At 35.2% G+C, this 14,420-nt stretch overlaps 2 protein-coding genes across 2 annotated transcripts; both read right to left on the reverse strand.

The window, feature by feature from the left end:
* Positions 1-562: 562 nt before the first annotated feature.
* LOC125658212 (uncharacterized) lies at positions 563-3,116 on the reverse strand. Its single transcript, XM_048889376.2, has 7 exons — positions 2,964-3,116; positions 2,552-2,788; positions 2,311-2,472; positions 1,708-1,896; positions 1,420-1,606; positions 1,065-1,279; positions 563-741 (listed from the first exon to the last, which is right to left on the reverse strand). Exons 1-7 carry the CDS (start codon positions 3,007-3,009, stop codon positions 611-613), a joined length of 1,167 nt encoding a protein of 388 aa, XP_048745333.2. The 5' UTR covers positions 3,010-3,116; the 3' UTR covers positions 563-610.
* A 1,825-nt stretch (positions 3,117-4,941) lies between these two features.
* Positions 4,942-13,802, reverse strand: LOC125658216 (uncharacterized). The gene is made up of 7 exons (XM_056149308.1): positions 13,100-13,802; positions 11,943-12,136; positions 11,647-11,755; positions 10,645-10,915; positions 8,594-8,748; positions 8,256-8,355; positions 4,942-7,854 (listed from the first exon to the last, which is right to left on the reverse strand). The coding sequence occupies exons 1-7, from the start codon at positions 13,340-13,342 to the stop codon at positions 7,538-7,540; spliced, it is 1,389 nt and encodes a 462-aa protein (XP_056005283.1). The 5' UTR covers positions 13,343-13,802; the 3' UTR covers positions 4,942-7,537.
* Positions 13,803-14,420: the final 618 nt, after the last annotated feature.

The raw sequence follows: 14,420 nt of genomic DNA on the forward strand, positions 1-14,420 counted from the left end.
TGCTTGGAATACAAATAAAAACTATAAATACATTTTGTGTGATGTTCAGTAATCACCACGATTATATTTTCCAACACATCTGCAAGTTTAACAGGAAACGGATCATTATGACAATATACACATGTCAGTAGACTAAAACTTATTCTTACAAAATTGGATGGGTAAATTAAATGGTCCGAATAAAATTGGAAAGTACAAAATCCGCGACAATGAATTACATAATGCAGGTGCTTAGCCTATACGCATACGTGCGCAGCTGAGAGAGAGAGAGAGAGAGTCCCCAAAACGTCGTTCCGGAAAAAAGACCCAAGTTCAAATTTAAAACGTTTTCGGGGATCAATCTGTGGTACATCCCGATTATAGATTCATTTTTTGACCAATATGGTGCTTCATACTATTTTCTTAAGTCTCAAAGAGACGAAGCATGTGTAATCATTTAGGGTGACACAAGATTTTATGCCCCAAAACCTTTACAATTTAAAGTTCCGAGAATCAACGGAGAGTTAAAAATCATGGGATTTTCATATTTCATAAAACTAAAGTATATGAAAGCACTAGAAAATTGATTTTTCAATTTTATTTCGTGACTTAGATATCACAGAAGACCGTCTTATTCACATCGTCCGTTGAATTCCGTACATCTAGTGTTGGATTTCCGGATATTTCCCATTTCCTCCATTTTGATGACGTTGCTGTTAAGGAATTCAAATAAGGACTGCAGATACTGGAGTTGATGTGGTGCTACAATCGTTTATAAAATCATAAGTACAGTTATACATGTAAATGTACGGAAGCATATCAATGTCATAAACTAAAAATAGATACTGTTGCGGCCCTAATATGCTTCCGTAGTATTATGCACACTGATCTACCAAAATTTTTCTACCAAGATTTCACAAGAACATCTTACATTAGACTCACTGATGTTTTCCACGATTTAGTGTAAAGTTTTGATCATTTATGTCGAAGTTTTAATGTAAAGTTATCGTTTAAATGACTTGTGCGTTTCCCATGATTGGGTCCATCGTTAGAAATAAATTGCAATTTTTTTTCCAAATACATACCAAGATACTTAGACATAAAGTTTGTGATGTCAGCTGTATTTCCGGTGCTCATGTGGTTCTCTACTTCCTCGAGGTGAAACATGACCGACTTGACGTAGTCAGTGTACACTTGAAGGATGGTAGTAATGGCAGGGGTGGCGTCTGTAGTCAGGTAGGTAGGAAGGAACTTCCTCACCCAGGCCTCTGTCTCCGTTAGGGGGTTGGCAACAGGAAACCTATTCAAGATAACATTTTCCATTAGAATTCTATATACATTCAGAATTATAAAGGCGTTCTTTTTCTTGCGAATCCGACATTTGGCAATAAGGAGAAATTGCAAAAAGGGACAAATGTAAAAATCATTTTTTATGCTTACGTTTCTTGAAAATGGCTAGCAATTCCATGGTGGAATTGCCATAGATGATTCATGCTGGGACATTTAAAGAGAAAGTGATTGTCTGTCAAAAGTTGATTTAGTTTCCCATCGAACACGCTTGGGGACCATTTATTATCCTCAGCCATGCTCATGAGCATCTTCATTTTCCCAAGGAATTCCTCGATATCTGAAACATTGCAAAAAAAAAAAAAGACTGTTTAGACGATCTCAAATTGATTTGAATATATATCTATTTAGTTGGGAAGATTTGAGGGGATATAGAAATACCTTGCAATTGGAAATGACCAAGGTGATCAATGACCTGTCCGTATGTGTATGACTGTGCTGCCGAAACAATTCGCTGGGCGACGTTATTCACATTGGCTGTGTCCATTATCCAGCTCTCTAGAATCTTCCTCACGCGCATGTTCATATTCTGCTCATTGGTCATTTCAGGCGATTTCTGCTTCAAAACATCTAAATAGAAAATTAATGTATATGTTAATGTATATGATGTAGATTTGATCGATACCTAGTATATTAGAATTGCCATATTTCATCGATAAAACTAATTGGGGAGATTTAAAACTCCATTGTAATTTTAATGATATAACTTATATGAACTTTCATGGAAGAAATTCTGGACTTAAAATTAGCCAAAGGTTAGTGTGTAAAAGTTATTAGAAAATATGAACTGCTTACCCTTACAGTGGTAAATATGAACATCGGACAGATATTTTCTAAAACACTTTAAGATAGTGTATTGGAATCAGAAACGTTAGCAAATACTTTTGATCCCCCAAGAAACGGACGCGAATTTTAGAAAATGTTTATGCGAGTACCATGCATTAAATCAGTTAATAGAGAATATTTGTGTTAGTAATCACTTACAGAAAACTATTTGGTTGAGTTTTGTAGTTGCGCACTGGAAATGGGCATTCAATAGTTCCCCCGCAATGTTGCCTAAAGCCCGTTCTCTGAACATCACTTGGTCACTTCTGTACCATGCGCTCAATTTTTCCACAATATCATGTTGTGTTGAAGGCATCTCCACTGAGAATTCAAACGATATTGATATAAAAACCATTCAAGCTTTTGCATGCTTATTTTTTATTAAATGTTTTGGCCTTACATGTGTATGGTCCAACTGGGAAACTGACGAAGTGTGGCCTCAGAAGCTTGCCCAACATTCTGGCGCCGGGGACAGGGAATTCTGGCGTAGACTCGCTCCTTGGTTCGATACGGCTCATCGAGTACTCTGGCATATCCACATAATCTACCTGCCGCCGTAAGCTTCCTACGAGTCTCTCGAGTTGTCCGACAATGACACGTAGCTCATCATCAGAACCAATAGGCTTCGAGAGTGAACCTGAACGAAAATAGAATAGTTCATATAAACACAAGTCTTCTGTTAAATTTCACTATGGTGACAATACGTTCACAACATTCCGTGCGTGTTCGAATGGTTTAACCCCTTTAGATATAAAGCTCGGAAATACTCAATACATTTGAAATAGTGGAAATATAGTAACGAAATATCTTACCGTGAAAAACTACGAACAAAACCACGAGGACTTTCAAGAACTCCATGCTTCGCTTGTTTGGTGTGACTTCTATCACCTGTTGTCTCCTAATACTCGCACTCACTCGCTCACTCCTTTTATATCCACCCGGCGTCGCGCTGTATAACAATGGACCGTTAAAATTTGATGACAAGCGCAATTTTGGTTTAGGAGGGATTTCAAGGATGTAATTCATAATTAGATTTAGCTATTTCATTATCCCCACTCCGTATATTGTAGAAATGAATCTTTAGAGTGTGTATATTAAAAAGATTTTTACTACTAAAGAAAATGCACTTATGCGCATACTTATATATTGGAATGAAAATGAAAAAATACATAATTGCAATATCCTTGCATAGGCCTCTTCTAGATGTTAAATTAGGAATTTCGTCACGTTTATCCCATGAGTGTGTCACGGGTGTATCTTGATTTCATGTAGTTTATTGTCATTTATTTATTTGTAAATTATAAATTTCCTTATTAGCAATAGTGCAATATGGTATTAGGAACTCTCTCTCTCTCTCTCTCTCTCTCTCTCTCTCTCTCTCTCAGATCACATCTTTACATGATCATACAATGTACACATGCATCCTCTCCCAAGGACTTAAATGCCACTTTAAATACCGTGAACATAATATCATTACGTTAGCAGGGGTGGATCTAAGAATTGCGGTAAAGGGGGCGTAACTTTTTTAGGCAGGGGGTCTGGGGGCGGCCTTGCGCCCCCCCCCCCCCCCCCCGTTTCAGGGCTATGAATAGGTCTCCTATGCAGGCATTATTATTTTCTGTCATTTTTGGTAAGGTGAAATTAATAAGATGACGCAACTTTTAAGGGTTTTTGGGAAAAGTGTAAGTTCTCCCAGTAAAAATAATTCAATATATAAAAAAAGATTTTTTTCATTTATTTCTCCAAGAGTGGAAGAATTAATTGCTTCTTCTATCGTAAGTCATTACAATTATTTCTTAGAAAAATTCCTTAACTGGCAGTTAATTACAATCAGAAATAGTTAATTTTCTATCTATTCCTTATAAGACTATGAGTGGCGCAAAGGGCAAAAACATCACATAAGAGAAAATAAAAAAAGTTCAATTTCAATGACAATTACATGCTTAATCAACTGACCTTTTTGCAAAACAAATATACATGAAAGCCACATTAACGGTCTGGTATGTGACAAACAGACGTAACTGCAAAATAAACGGTTATCGAACAATATGCATTAAAAGAGGCCCATGGGCCATATCGCTCACCTGAGCTATATTGGCCCTGTCATTGTTCAAGGTCTCAAGGTCAAACACCAAAGTATAACAATGTCTTACCATAAAGAATCTATATATACAAAGTATGAAAGCCCTACCTAAAATAGTTCTGGATATATTTAATAGGTTATGTTTTCTAAAAAGTAGGTCAACTCAGAGTTCAAAGCCACAAGATCAAAGGGCATGATATGGAATGAAAGGTCTTACTATAAGACATTGATATAAAAGATATGAAAGATATACCTTTAATAGTTCAGGACATATTGAATTGGTCACAATTTTATTAAAAGTAGGTCAAACGTCCAGGTCGAGGTCACAAGATCGCACACTGTAAAATCACATGATAGGTCCTTCCATAACGAATGTATAAACAAAATATGAAAGCCCTAGCTTAAATAGTTCAAGATAAAATTTATAAAGATTTTTCCTACATACAAACTTTGATCACCTATTGTGGCCCCATCCTAACCACGAGGACCATGATTTGAACAAACTTCAATCTACTCTATGTCAGGAAGATTTTATGTGAATTTCCAATTTTCTGACCCAGCGGTTCTTGAGAAGAAGGTTGTTTTAAAAAAATCTCAATGTATCTTGAATATAAAATTTTGACCCCTATTGTGGCCCCACCCTACCCACGGGGATCATGATTTGAACTCGAATTTGCAATATATCATTGAGCTCTCATGTAAATTTCCATTTTTTCCCCTGGCCCGGTGATTCTTGAGAAGATTTTAAAAGATTTTTCCTATATATTTGCATGTAAAACTTTATTCTCTCTTGTGGCCCCACCATACCACCGGAGGCCATGATTTGAGCAAACTTGAATCTGCACAATATCAGGAAGCTTTCATGTAAATTTCAACTTTACTGGCCCGATGCTTCTTGAAAAGATTTTTAAATGACCCTACCCAAGTTTGCATTTTCGTATTTATCTCCCCTTTTAAGGGGGCGGCTCTTCATTTGAACAAACTCAAAGCGCTTTACCCAAGAATGCTTTGTGCCAAGTTTAATTGAAATTGGCCAAGCGGTTCTGGAGAATAAGTCGAAAATGTAAACAGTTTACGGACAGACAGGGGACAGACAGACGGACGCCGGACGAAAAGTGATCGAAAAAGTTCACTTGAGCTTTCAGCTTGGGTGAGCTAACAAGACAAACCACTCAATACACAGCAAATGATTTTATATGCACAACAAACAGTGTTATTTTGCAAATGACAATAAAATCGAGATAAATGGTTTCTCGCCATATATATACATACATTGAAATGAAGATTCATAAACGCGTGATGAACAGACAATGGATGAGTAAACAGTCATCGGGTGGCGCCCCGTGAATTTTTACCTCGCAGATTTTTGTGGAATAGGTAAACATACATAATAACAAAGAATGATATTTTGTACATTTTCGGAGATAAAGAACAAAAATGGCCCTAAAAGAGATCCCTGAGGAATACCTGAATGTGTAGATCTTGGAGAAGATGTAAATCCATCTAGGACCACTCAATGTGACCTGTTGGTTAAATAGCTTTCTACCCATTTCATTATTTGTTTTGACATACCATAGATTTGTATCTTATAAACGAGATACCTATGTGCCAGATTCTATCAAAGGCTTTTGCAATGTCACAAAATATAAACTTTACATCTTTGTCAAGATTTGGAATAATTGTATTATAAATTTCAATACGTTGATTTGTTCTTGAATCATCTTGTTGGAACCCAGACTAATATTTATAAATAATATCATGATCCAAAACATAGTTATTTAAGGAATATTCAATTATGATTTTTTTTCTAGTATTTTGTACGGAGCTCATACCTGAAGCATAGGTCTAAATTTGTGGTATTTTACCTTCAGCTGGTGACGTCTCAATATGAGTGAGAAAAAATCTCAAGAGACATAAAACGAAACATAATTGACTACTAAATACATGTTACTTTCATAAAGGATAATTTTACCAGTCTTAAGGTCACTCACTACACTAAAGCTTATACTCGTTATGACACTACGTCACAAGATGGCGATTTAAATGTTTTGTGAAATTATTTGTATCGATTGATTTGTTTGTCCATCATCGTAGCTCAGTGGTTAAAGCATTGGGTTGGTGAATCGCAAATCTCGAGTTCAAATCCGCAAGAGTCTTTTGTTCATATATGTTGAAATGAATTTTTTGAAAATCATGTTTTTATCCAAATTTGCGTATTTTCTGCCTTTTTGGCATATATACTTATTATATATCATCAAATCTTTTATGATTAAACCAATTCGTACTAATTTGATAAATTATTTCAAGGTGTAGTGAGCCACCTTAAATGTAACAACACGATGATTATGAAAAAAGAAAAAGTAAGCAAGCTCACATGCCCCAAAATTGCTTGGGAATGTCTCACATAATGAATGGTAATGCTATGCATTACTGCAAGAACGTGCTAGACGACCTCGAAATAATAAGTTTAAAAGGGGCATAACTCCAAAAAAAATATTGAATCAGAATTTTCAGGAAATATGCACAACTACACAATGTGTCCTTATTAACGACAAAGTTTCACGAAATTCTGTCGAGTGGTCTTAGAGAATTTCGAGTCCGTCTGTCCTGTTCTTGTCAACGTTGTATTGACAAGAACAGGACAGACGGGCTCGAAATTCTAAGTTCGAAAGGGGTATGACTTATGGTTATGGTTATTTCCATATATGGGGAGCGGAGTGAACTAAAAACCCTTGGCCAGCGAAGATGGTAAAAGCGAGTAATGAAAACCAAAATCCTATTTCACAGAAGACTACACAAAAAGTTTTAAATCAACATTTCAAATTATGACAACGAAAGAGAACAACTTGTAAACGAAGTGAAACAAAGTTTGACCATAGGCGCTTGGGTCACGAATAATGTAAATTTAAAAGTTTTGTTTTAGTATACGGTAGGTGAAATTAACTTTCAAACGTTTATGAAATTAAATTTTTACAGCATACCAGTATATAATAAGCAAAATAGATTACAGAAAATAAAAACCCAAATCATGGAAGTTGAAAAAAAAATGTTACAACCATAGTTCAAATTTGTTCGATAGCTCTATTTTTTTTTTTTTATTTTTTTTTTTTTTTTTACATTATCCATGACCCGAGCGCCTATGACTTTGACTGACGGACAAATAGACGTATAGACATAGAAAATGGCGCTTCACACTCCCCCTTCCAATCTACCGGTAGGGGCACTCGAATACCATGATAAAGTTCTGTCAAGTCGTTTGATGTTAAACTTCAAAAACATATCTGGCACCACAAACATTTATATCTATTTCAAATAGATGGATTTCCTAACACTACTGTTAATCGCCTCCAATGCGAAAGAACTCCATTCTAAACACGGAACATTGGAAATGTCGAACGACGCCCCGATACCAAAACAGAGGAACAGCAATCCTCTTCCTTTCGATTTCTTCTGGTGACCAGGATAACTCTCCATCAGCTCTTTGGCAGCTTTTATAGAAAAGGTTTGAAATTTGAAAGAAGGCTTAGTAATCTTGAATGATTTCTTTGTCACTGGGTTTGAGATTCCTAGGTATTGCATCACAATTTTCTGGGACGAAATTTCAATTTTCATGCACATATCTGGAAAAAATTACAAAATAAAGCTCAACAGTAGTATACGGACAAATAGTTCTTTTCAAAATTTCTTTTTATGAATTAATATGCAATTATCGTTTTAATCTTTATATGACTACACAAGTAGTAGTATAAAAAAATATATCACAAAGCCGATAGAGTATACTCGACTAGTTTCTTCAATAATTTTTTCAGGAGTATATAAAAACATTCATAATACGTTTGATACTTTACTTCAACTTGGAATTCATTGCTTTGCATATGCATATATATATATATATATATATATATATATATATATATGAAACGTGTTTTTGGATTTTATTCTATGGGGTAGAGAACATTATGAATAATGTATTTGAGTACTTATCATACCGACAGTCTATATTTGAAAATAAAAGTCGTACTTTCATAATTCAAAGATTCAAACACGTCATCTCCGTCTTCGATCCCGTGCATTAAGAAAAAGCGCTCGTCAGGGCTATCCAGGCTGAAGGCTGTATGTGGCTATGGAGATAATTATAGTTATTAAAGGGTTTTAAAAATCATACAGGTTGAATTATTGCTTAACAGATCGATCAGTTTTTCGTTAGACTAAAGCCATATTTGTACGACATTGAATATCTTGTTTGATAATGGATGCCGTTACTTTAGTAAGGAGTAACTCGGGAAATTCGGTTGATTTTCTTTACTAGAGAAATGAGATTATTGAACAGAATTAATGCACATTCAATTTTATAATCACCTTGAGTATCACAGCGACGGACTCTTCACCAAGCGTTGAAGAAATGTCGAAGAGTTGACCTTCATCCTCGAATATAAAAACGCATCCAAAGTACGCCTGATACCGCCTCTTGGAATCCATTGCTTTGCACTTAAAAAACCGGACGCCAAATTTAACTACAACACAAAATCAATCCACATAAAGAACACGCAAGACTAGATAAACTACAGAAGAACGATTAAGTTGTGAGAACTTCTCTCTGAATCTGTTGTACAATTTATAAAATACGTTCAAACCAAATTACATGTGAATATCTATTAAATAGTGCAAAAGAGTAAGCTGGACGTATTCCGGTACCGAGTTCTTATACTACGATGTTATTTTTGGACTGAAAGCGGCGTGGAGAACGAGCAGTGATCAATCTCATAAATCCCATAAAAATCAATTTAATGAAAAATTATCATAGTAACGATCTTGTAAAAAAGCTAGCAATAAGCCTACATTCAAGCTGCAGACATATTTACATTACAAATTACATGTATAATCAAAGTACTGAAAGTATTTACATTACAAATTACATTTTAAAAAACCACTGAGAAGGTTTGGTTTCGTCAACTGGTGGATTATTCTGCCAAAACATTGATAAACGAGACTAGCACGTGACCTTGTAAATCAGTGTATAATATAGTAAACTAGCATGTAAAGCTAGGATAAACTAGCCTAGCACGTGACCTTGTAAATCAGTGTATAATATAGTAAATTAGCATGTAAAGCTAGGATAAACTAGACTACCAGGTGATCTTGTAAATCAGTGTATAATAGTAAATTAGCATGTAAAGCTAGGATAAAGTAGACTACCACGTGATCTTGTAAGTAAACTAGCATGTAAAGCTAGGATAAACTAGACTACCACGTGATCTTGTAAATCAGTGTATAATAGTAAATTAGCATGTAAAGCTAGGATAAACTAGACTACCGGGTGATCTTGTAAGTCAGAGTATAATATAGTAAATTAGCATGTAAAGCTAGGATAAACTAGACTACCACGTGATCTTGTAAATCAGTGTATAATAGTAAATTAGCATGTAAAGCTAAGATAAAGTAGACTACCACGTGATCTTGTAAATCAGTGTATAATAGTAAATTAGCATGTAAAGCTAAGATAAAGTAGACTACCACGTGATCTTGTAAATCAGTGTATAATAGTAAATTAGCATGTAAAGCTAGAATAAACTAGACTATCAGGTGATCTTGTAAGTCAGAGTATGATATAGTAAACTAACATGTAAATCTAGGATAAACTAGTCTACCACGTGTTCTTGTAAATCAGTGTATAATATAGTAAACTAGCATGTAATGCTAGGATAAACTAGACTACCACGTGATCTTGTAAATCAGTGTATAATAGTAAATTAGCATGTAAATCTAGGATAAACTAGTCTACCACGTGTTCTTGTAAATCAGTGTATAATATAGTAAACTAGCATGTAAAGCTAGGATAAACTAGACTACCACGTGATCTTGTAAATCAGTGTATAATATAGTAAATTAGCATGTAAAGCTAGGATAAACTAGACTACCACGTGATCTTGTAAATCAGTGTATAATAGTAAATTAGCATGTAAAGCTAGGATAAACTAGACTACCACGTGATCTTGTAAATCAGTGTATAATATAGTAAACTAGCATGTAAAGCTACTTAACGGGGTTTTACGCTAGAAATAAAATGGAATTCGGCTGTAGTGTTGAAGACACAATAAAACGAGTGGCTAGAGTTTAGAATCTACTAACGGTATAGTCTACTTTTATCCTGATGGAATCAGTGAGTGTGTTGATACATTGAGAGTCGATTGAACAGTCACCTGTTTCTGTGAATACATATGTAAGTTGTGACATCTGTATACTTATAATAACACAAGGTACTTAGCTTGAAATGACACTGAATGATACCCTCCTGAGAATGCCAGAGAAACTCTTCGAATTGTCCATTTTCGCGACCCTCGATATTTTCCCCACACAATATGGTCATCATGGTCAGTGTTCGGTCTTTTCTATTACTGAGTTTTACTTACACAAGCTCATCTCTCGTCTTTCTCTGATAGGGTATCCATAAACACATGTTATGTTTCTATCCACACACAAGTACACCCCGGTCTCGCACGCCACGCGAATATGGAAGTTCCGAGGTTCGTATGTTGTCCAGGTCATGTCTTTGAACTTTCTAGGGGTCAGATCAATGTTTGACAAATCCTTCGTACAGTGGCATCTACTTGTCTCCCCTATAACGAGTTTGATCTCAAGTACATCAGTTCTATTTCCTTTGTTTAACCATCGCCACAACACCTATAATCACAAACAGTCAATTAACAGCAAAGGCTGTTCAATACCAAATGCTGATAAAAGGAATTAGAAACTGCAATCGATATTTGCATATATGATAATCACCTAAATTCTAGTACATATATACGTAGACACTTATTTACTTTTTTAGAAACGGTTCTACACTATAATGATCATGGTGGTCCTATTTTTGTGGCAATTTTAGACTGCAAATAAAAGCGTACGATAGCGAGCGGAGGAATGGTATTCTGGTCAAATTCTACAATTTAGATGTAATGGGTAAGATTTGGTCAATTATAGACGATTGTCATATCGATAATGAAAGCATTGTTATTGTTAACTGGTTTCCTAGCCAACAAGAAGGGATTCTATCAGGTTTACTTCATTGTGTGTTTATCAATGAATTAGTACATATGTGACCGGTCGACAGGGGGTGCTTATTCCTACTAGACACCTGACCCCACCTCTGGTGTATCCAGGGGTCCGTTTTTGTCCAACTCTCTATTATGTATTGTTTATAGGAGTTATGGGATTGATCAATGTTCGTTATCTTCACCTTTCATGCTAGATATACAAAATCAACAAATCCAACATTATCTGATATTGGTAAAGTAAAGTAGAGAAGACTAGTGTATTCTATTGTGGGTACAGCCGTTCATGGGTAGTGCAATCCTTTACAACACGTAACAGATTTTTGAGTTGGTTTTACTGGATATATTTCAATTCTCACTTACTACCGACACCCCTACTTCTGTCCTAAGATTTTTCAGCAGTTGTCGGACGTGGCTACAACTGTAATCCTTGATGTTTTCGTCGTTGATCTGGACAATTCTATCGTAACGTCTGTTGGAAGGAATAATGAAATATACTGAACGGTTAAAACACCAACAACAAAACATTGTTAGACTGATCTCCTTCCCTACTTTAAATTAACATACAAATGTGTAACTGAAAATAACGTAAAGTACAAAGAAAAATACATTTTGTCGGTTTTACGTTTTGTACATCCCGGAAGTGAATTTGTACTAACTTGAGACTGTCCTTGACGGAGTCTGGTCCCACGTTTTCTATGTAGTGGTGGTATTCTCCAGTCTTTGAGGGATTTTCTGACGATTTTACTCTGCATATTTTTTGTCCGGAGATCACCATCTTTGACGCTTTGATTTTTATTTTAGTTTGCTGTTGGGGCGACGACGTTGATCCTTCACTTGAACTCGACGAACTCTAATGAATTTAATAAAAATTATATATCGCTCGTCAAACGCTGGCATATCTTATGTAAGAGAAATAAAAACTAAAATCTTGTGAATTATCGACTTTCAAAAAGTATGACATACTGGTAACTTTCCTTAGGTTAACCTTCAAATGACACGCATTTTAGAAAACGGGGATGTTAACGTCGTCTGCCAGAAAAGCACCTCACAGGCCTTATCTGTAACCTGAGTAGTAGTTAAAAGTATCACTAGTCCCAAGAGCTATGTAAAAGCACTTAACTTAATAAAAGCATTTATTAATAACAAATTGAAGAAAATATTGTATGCAGTATATTTAGAAATGTTCCATAAACGAAATAAGTTTTAATTCAGTCAGAGAAATATTTTTAATATTTAATAAAAGTGACTTGAATTTCACAATGTTTAAAAGGACTGGATAGGGCTATGCCCCACCTCCTAATTTGCTATAAACTCCCGATGCATAATTGACCTTGAACTTCATGCTATTGACCTTGACAGTCATCTGACGTCATACCTTGTATACCCAAGCATTCAAACATGTTTGAATTTTTAAAAATTGAACAAAATTGAAATTGTTTAGATTTATATTGCTTAATAGAAAATATCATTTTAAAAACAAAATGAGATATGCCAAACACTAGAAACTATCTAATTGTGTTCAGAATTTACTTGTAAATTGAAAAATTCTGCTTTAAACGAAACTTTTACTATTATATTTAACCTATGTAAACACAAACATGATACGAATCTTGTTTACATAACAAAGAATTGTGAGCTCTTTAACTCTCTTGTAACTCGACAATTGACATTCAATTTTTTTGCCGACCATTAGAAATACCTTATTTAAGCATTGTAAATATCAAAAATGGAAAAATAAAATTTTAAAATATTCTATGACAACTCAATTCATGTCCATAAAGGGTTAAATGATTTTATCATCAGCTATACATACAGAGGATGGCGACGAGGACGATGAAGAGTTGGATTCCCTGCCATCCATTTCATCCTCTATCGGATCCTCTTCGATGGAGCAGTGACCCTGTTTGGCTCCGATTTTCATCCAGTGATGTTGCAGTTTTAGCACACCACGTGGTGACAGTGGGACGGGATTTTTAGATTTCTTGCCATCATATATAACGGACTCCTTCACTATATTACACGTTAGTCTCTTTCCATCGGACCCCAGGACATCCATCCTGTACAAAATGTACGAATGGCGAGGAAGTACTAACGACAAGGTATCTGTAGTGCAAAAAGAATTTCCTGTTATGATATTTACCTGGGAAAATCAATGTCCGGGACGGAAGACATACAAATACAACGTGGCTGGCATTCATTTACGTTGTAAGCTGATTTCTTCCTTATTTCAATAGACATAAATGTCTAGATCTTTCTTCTAAATTGCCTTATTCCTCAAATCTAAGCGATGGATCTATGAGGAATACAGTTCTGTGTGTAAAATCATCATACTGATGAGGCTTGAAAAGAATCTTATTGTTGTATTAGGAAATATACTTAAAACATTGCCACATAAATATCCAAAAGTTACATGGAGAGTTCGATAAAAAAAAAAAAAAAACTGCATCAATAGCGTTCTTCCTAAACCTTCTGATAGGTGATTTGTCGTTATTGTTATTTAAATTTACACCACGTGAGTTTTTTGACCCATTAAAAGGTTAGAGGTGAGGTCAAATTCCGCAGTGAAGGAAACCAGAAATAAATCTGCCAAAGCTATAGTCATTTTCTATGAGCGTGTTTGATTACAACAAAACTGGATTCGGTTTTTGAATCTGGTTTCGTAAACCAACTGCTTGTAATCAAACGCTCAAACCGAAACTGGATTTTAGCAAGATGGCTGTCAGTAATGTAGAATGCTATCCATGGCTTGAGTTTTTGTTTGAGGATGAAGGAATTGACCTTTATACGTATTATTCCCAACCTGTTGTAAATTTCTTTCGATAGCCGGACTGATTTGGGTACGGAACGACCTGTGATTTATTTCTTCTTTTTATTGAATGTTAACCCTAGCTAATGTGTAAATGCGTTTCCATAACCAGTACACATGTATTTACAGGGAACGTCTAGGCCATGTGCGTCTTGCTTTGGTTTTCCGTCTGTTTGGTAATTATATAGGTAAAACTGTCCCAAAATAGCATTCTGTTGTTGACATTTGCACGTACGCAAACAATCTAACAATCTATAAGGATTAACAAATAACAAAACTTCAATAATGAAATGACAAAACTTATGGAACTTTATCGGCCGCCATCTTG

This window comes from Ostrea edulis, chromosome 9, assembly GCF_947568905.1.
Source record: "Ostrea edulis chromosome 9, xbOstEdul1.1, whole genome shotgun sequence".
NCBI classification, from domain to species: Eukaryota; Metazoa; Mollusca; class Bivalvia; order Ostreida; family Ostreidae; genus Ostrea; species Ostrea edulis.

Excerpts from the sequence above, each read along its gene's own strand:
- LOC125658212 (XM_048889376.2), bottom strand. The coding sequence starts at position 3,009 with ATGGAGTTCTTGAAAGTCCTCGTGGTTTTGTTCGTAGTTTTTCACG. Across the intron at positions 2,789-2,963 it reads TTTGTTCGTAGTTTTTCACG|GTTCACTCTCGAAGCCTATT; the intron begins GTAAGATATTTC and ends ATTTTCGTTCAG. Across the intron at positions 1,897-2,310 it reads ACTCAACCAAATAGTTTTCT|ATGTTTTGAAGCAGAAATCG; the intron begins GTAAGTGATTAC and ends TTTTCTATTTAG.
- LOC125658216 (XM_056149308.1), bottom strand. The coding sequence starts at position 13,342 with ATGGATGTCCTGGGGTCCGATGGAAAGAGACTAACGTGTAATATAGTG. Across the intron at positions 12,137-13,099 it reads CGTCCTCGTCGCCATCCTCT|AGTTCGTCGAGTTCAAGTGA; the intron begins GTATGTATAGCT and ends TAAATTCATTAG. Across the intron at positions 7,855-8,255 it reads TGAATCTTTGAATTATGAAA|ATATGTGCATGAAAATTGAA; the intron begins GTACGACTTTTA and ends AATTTTTTCCAG.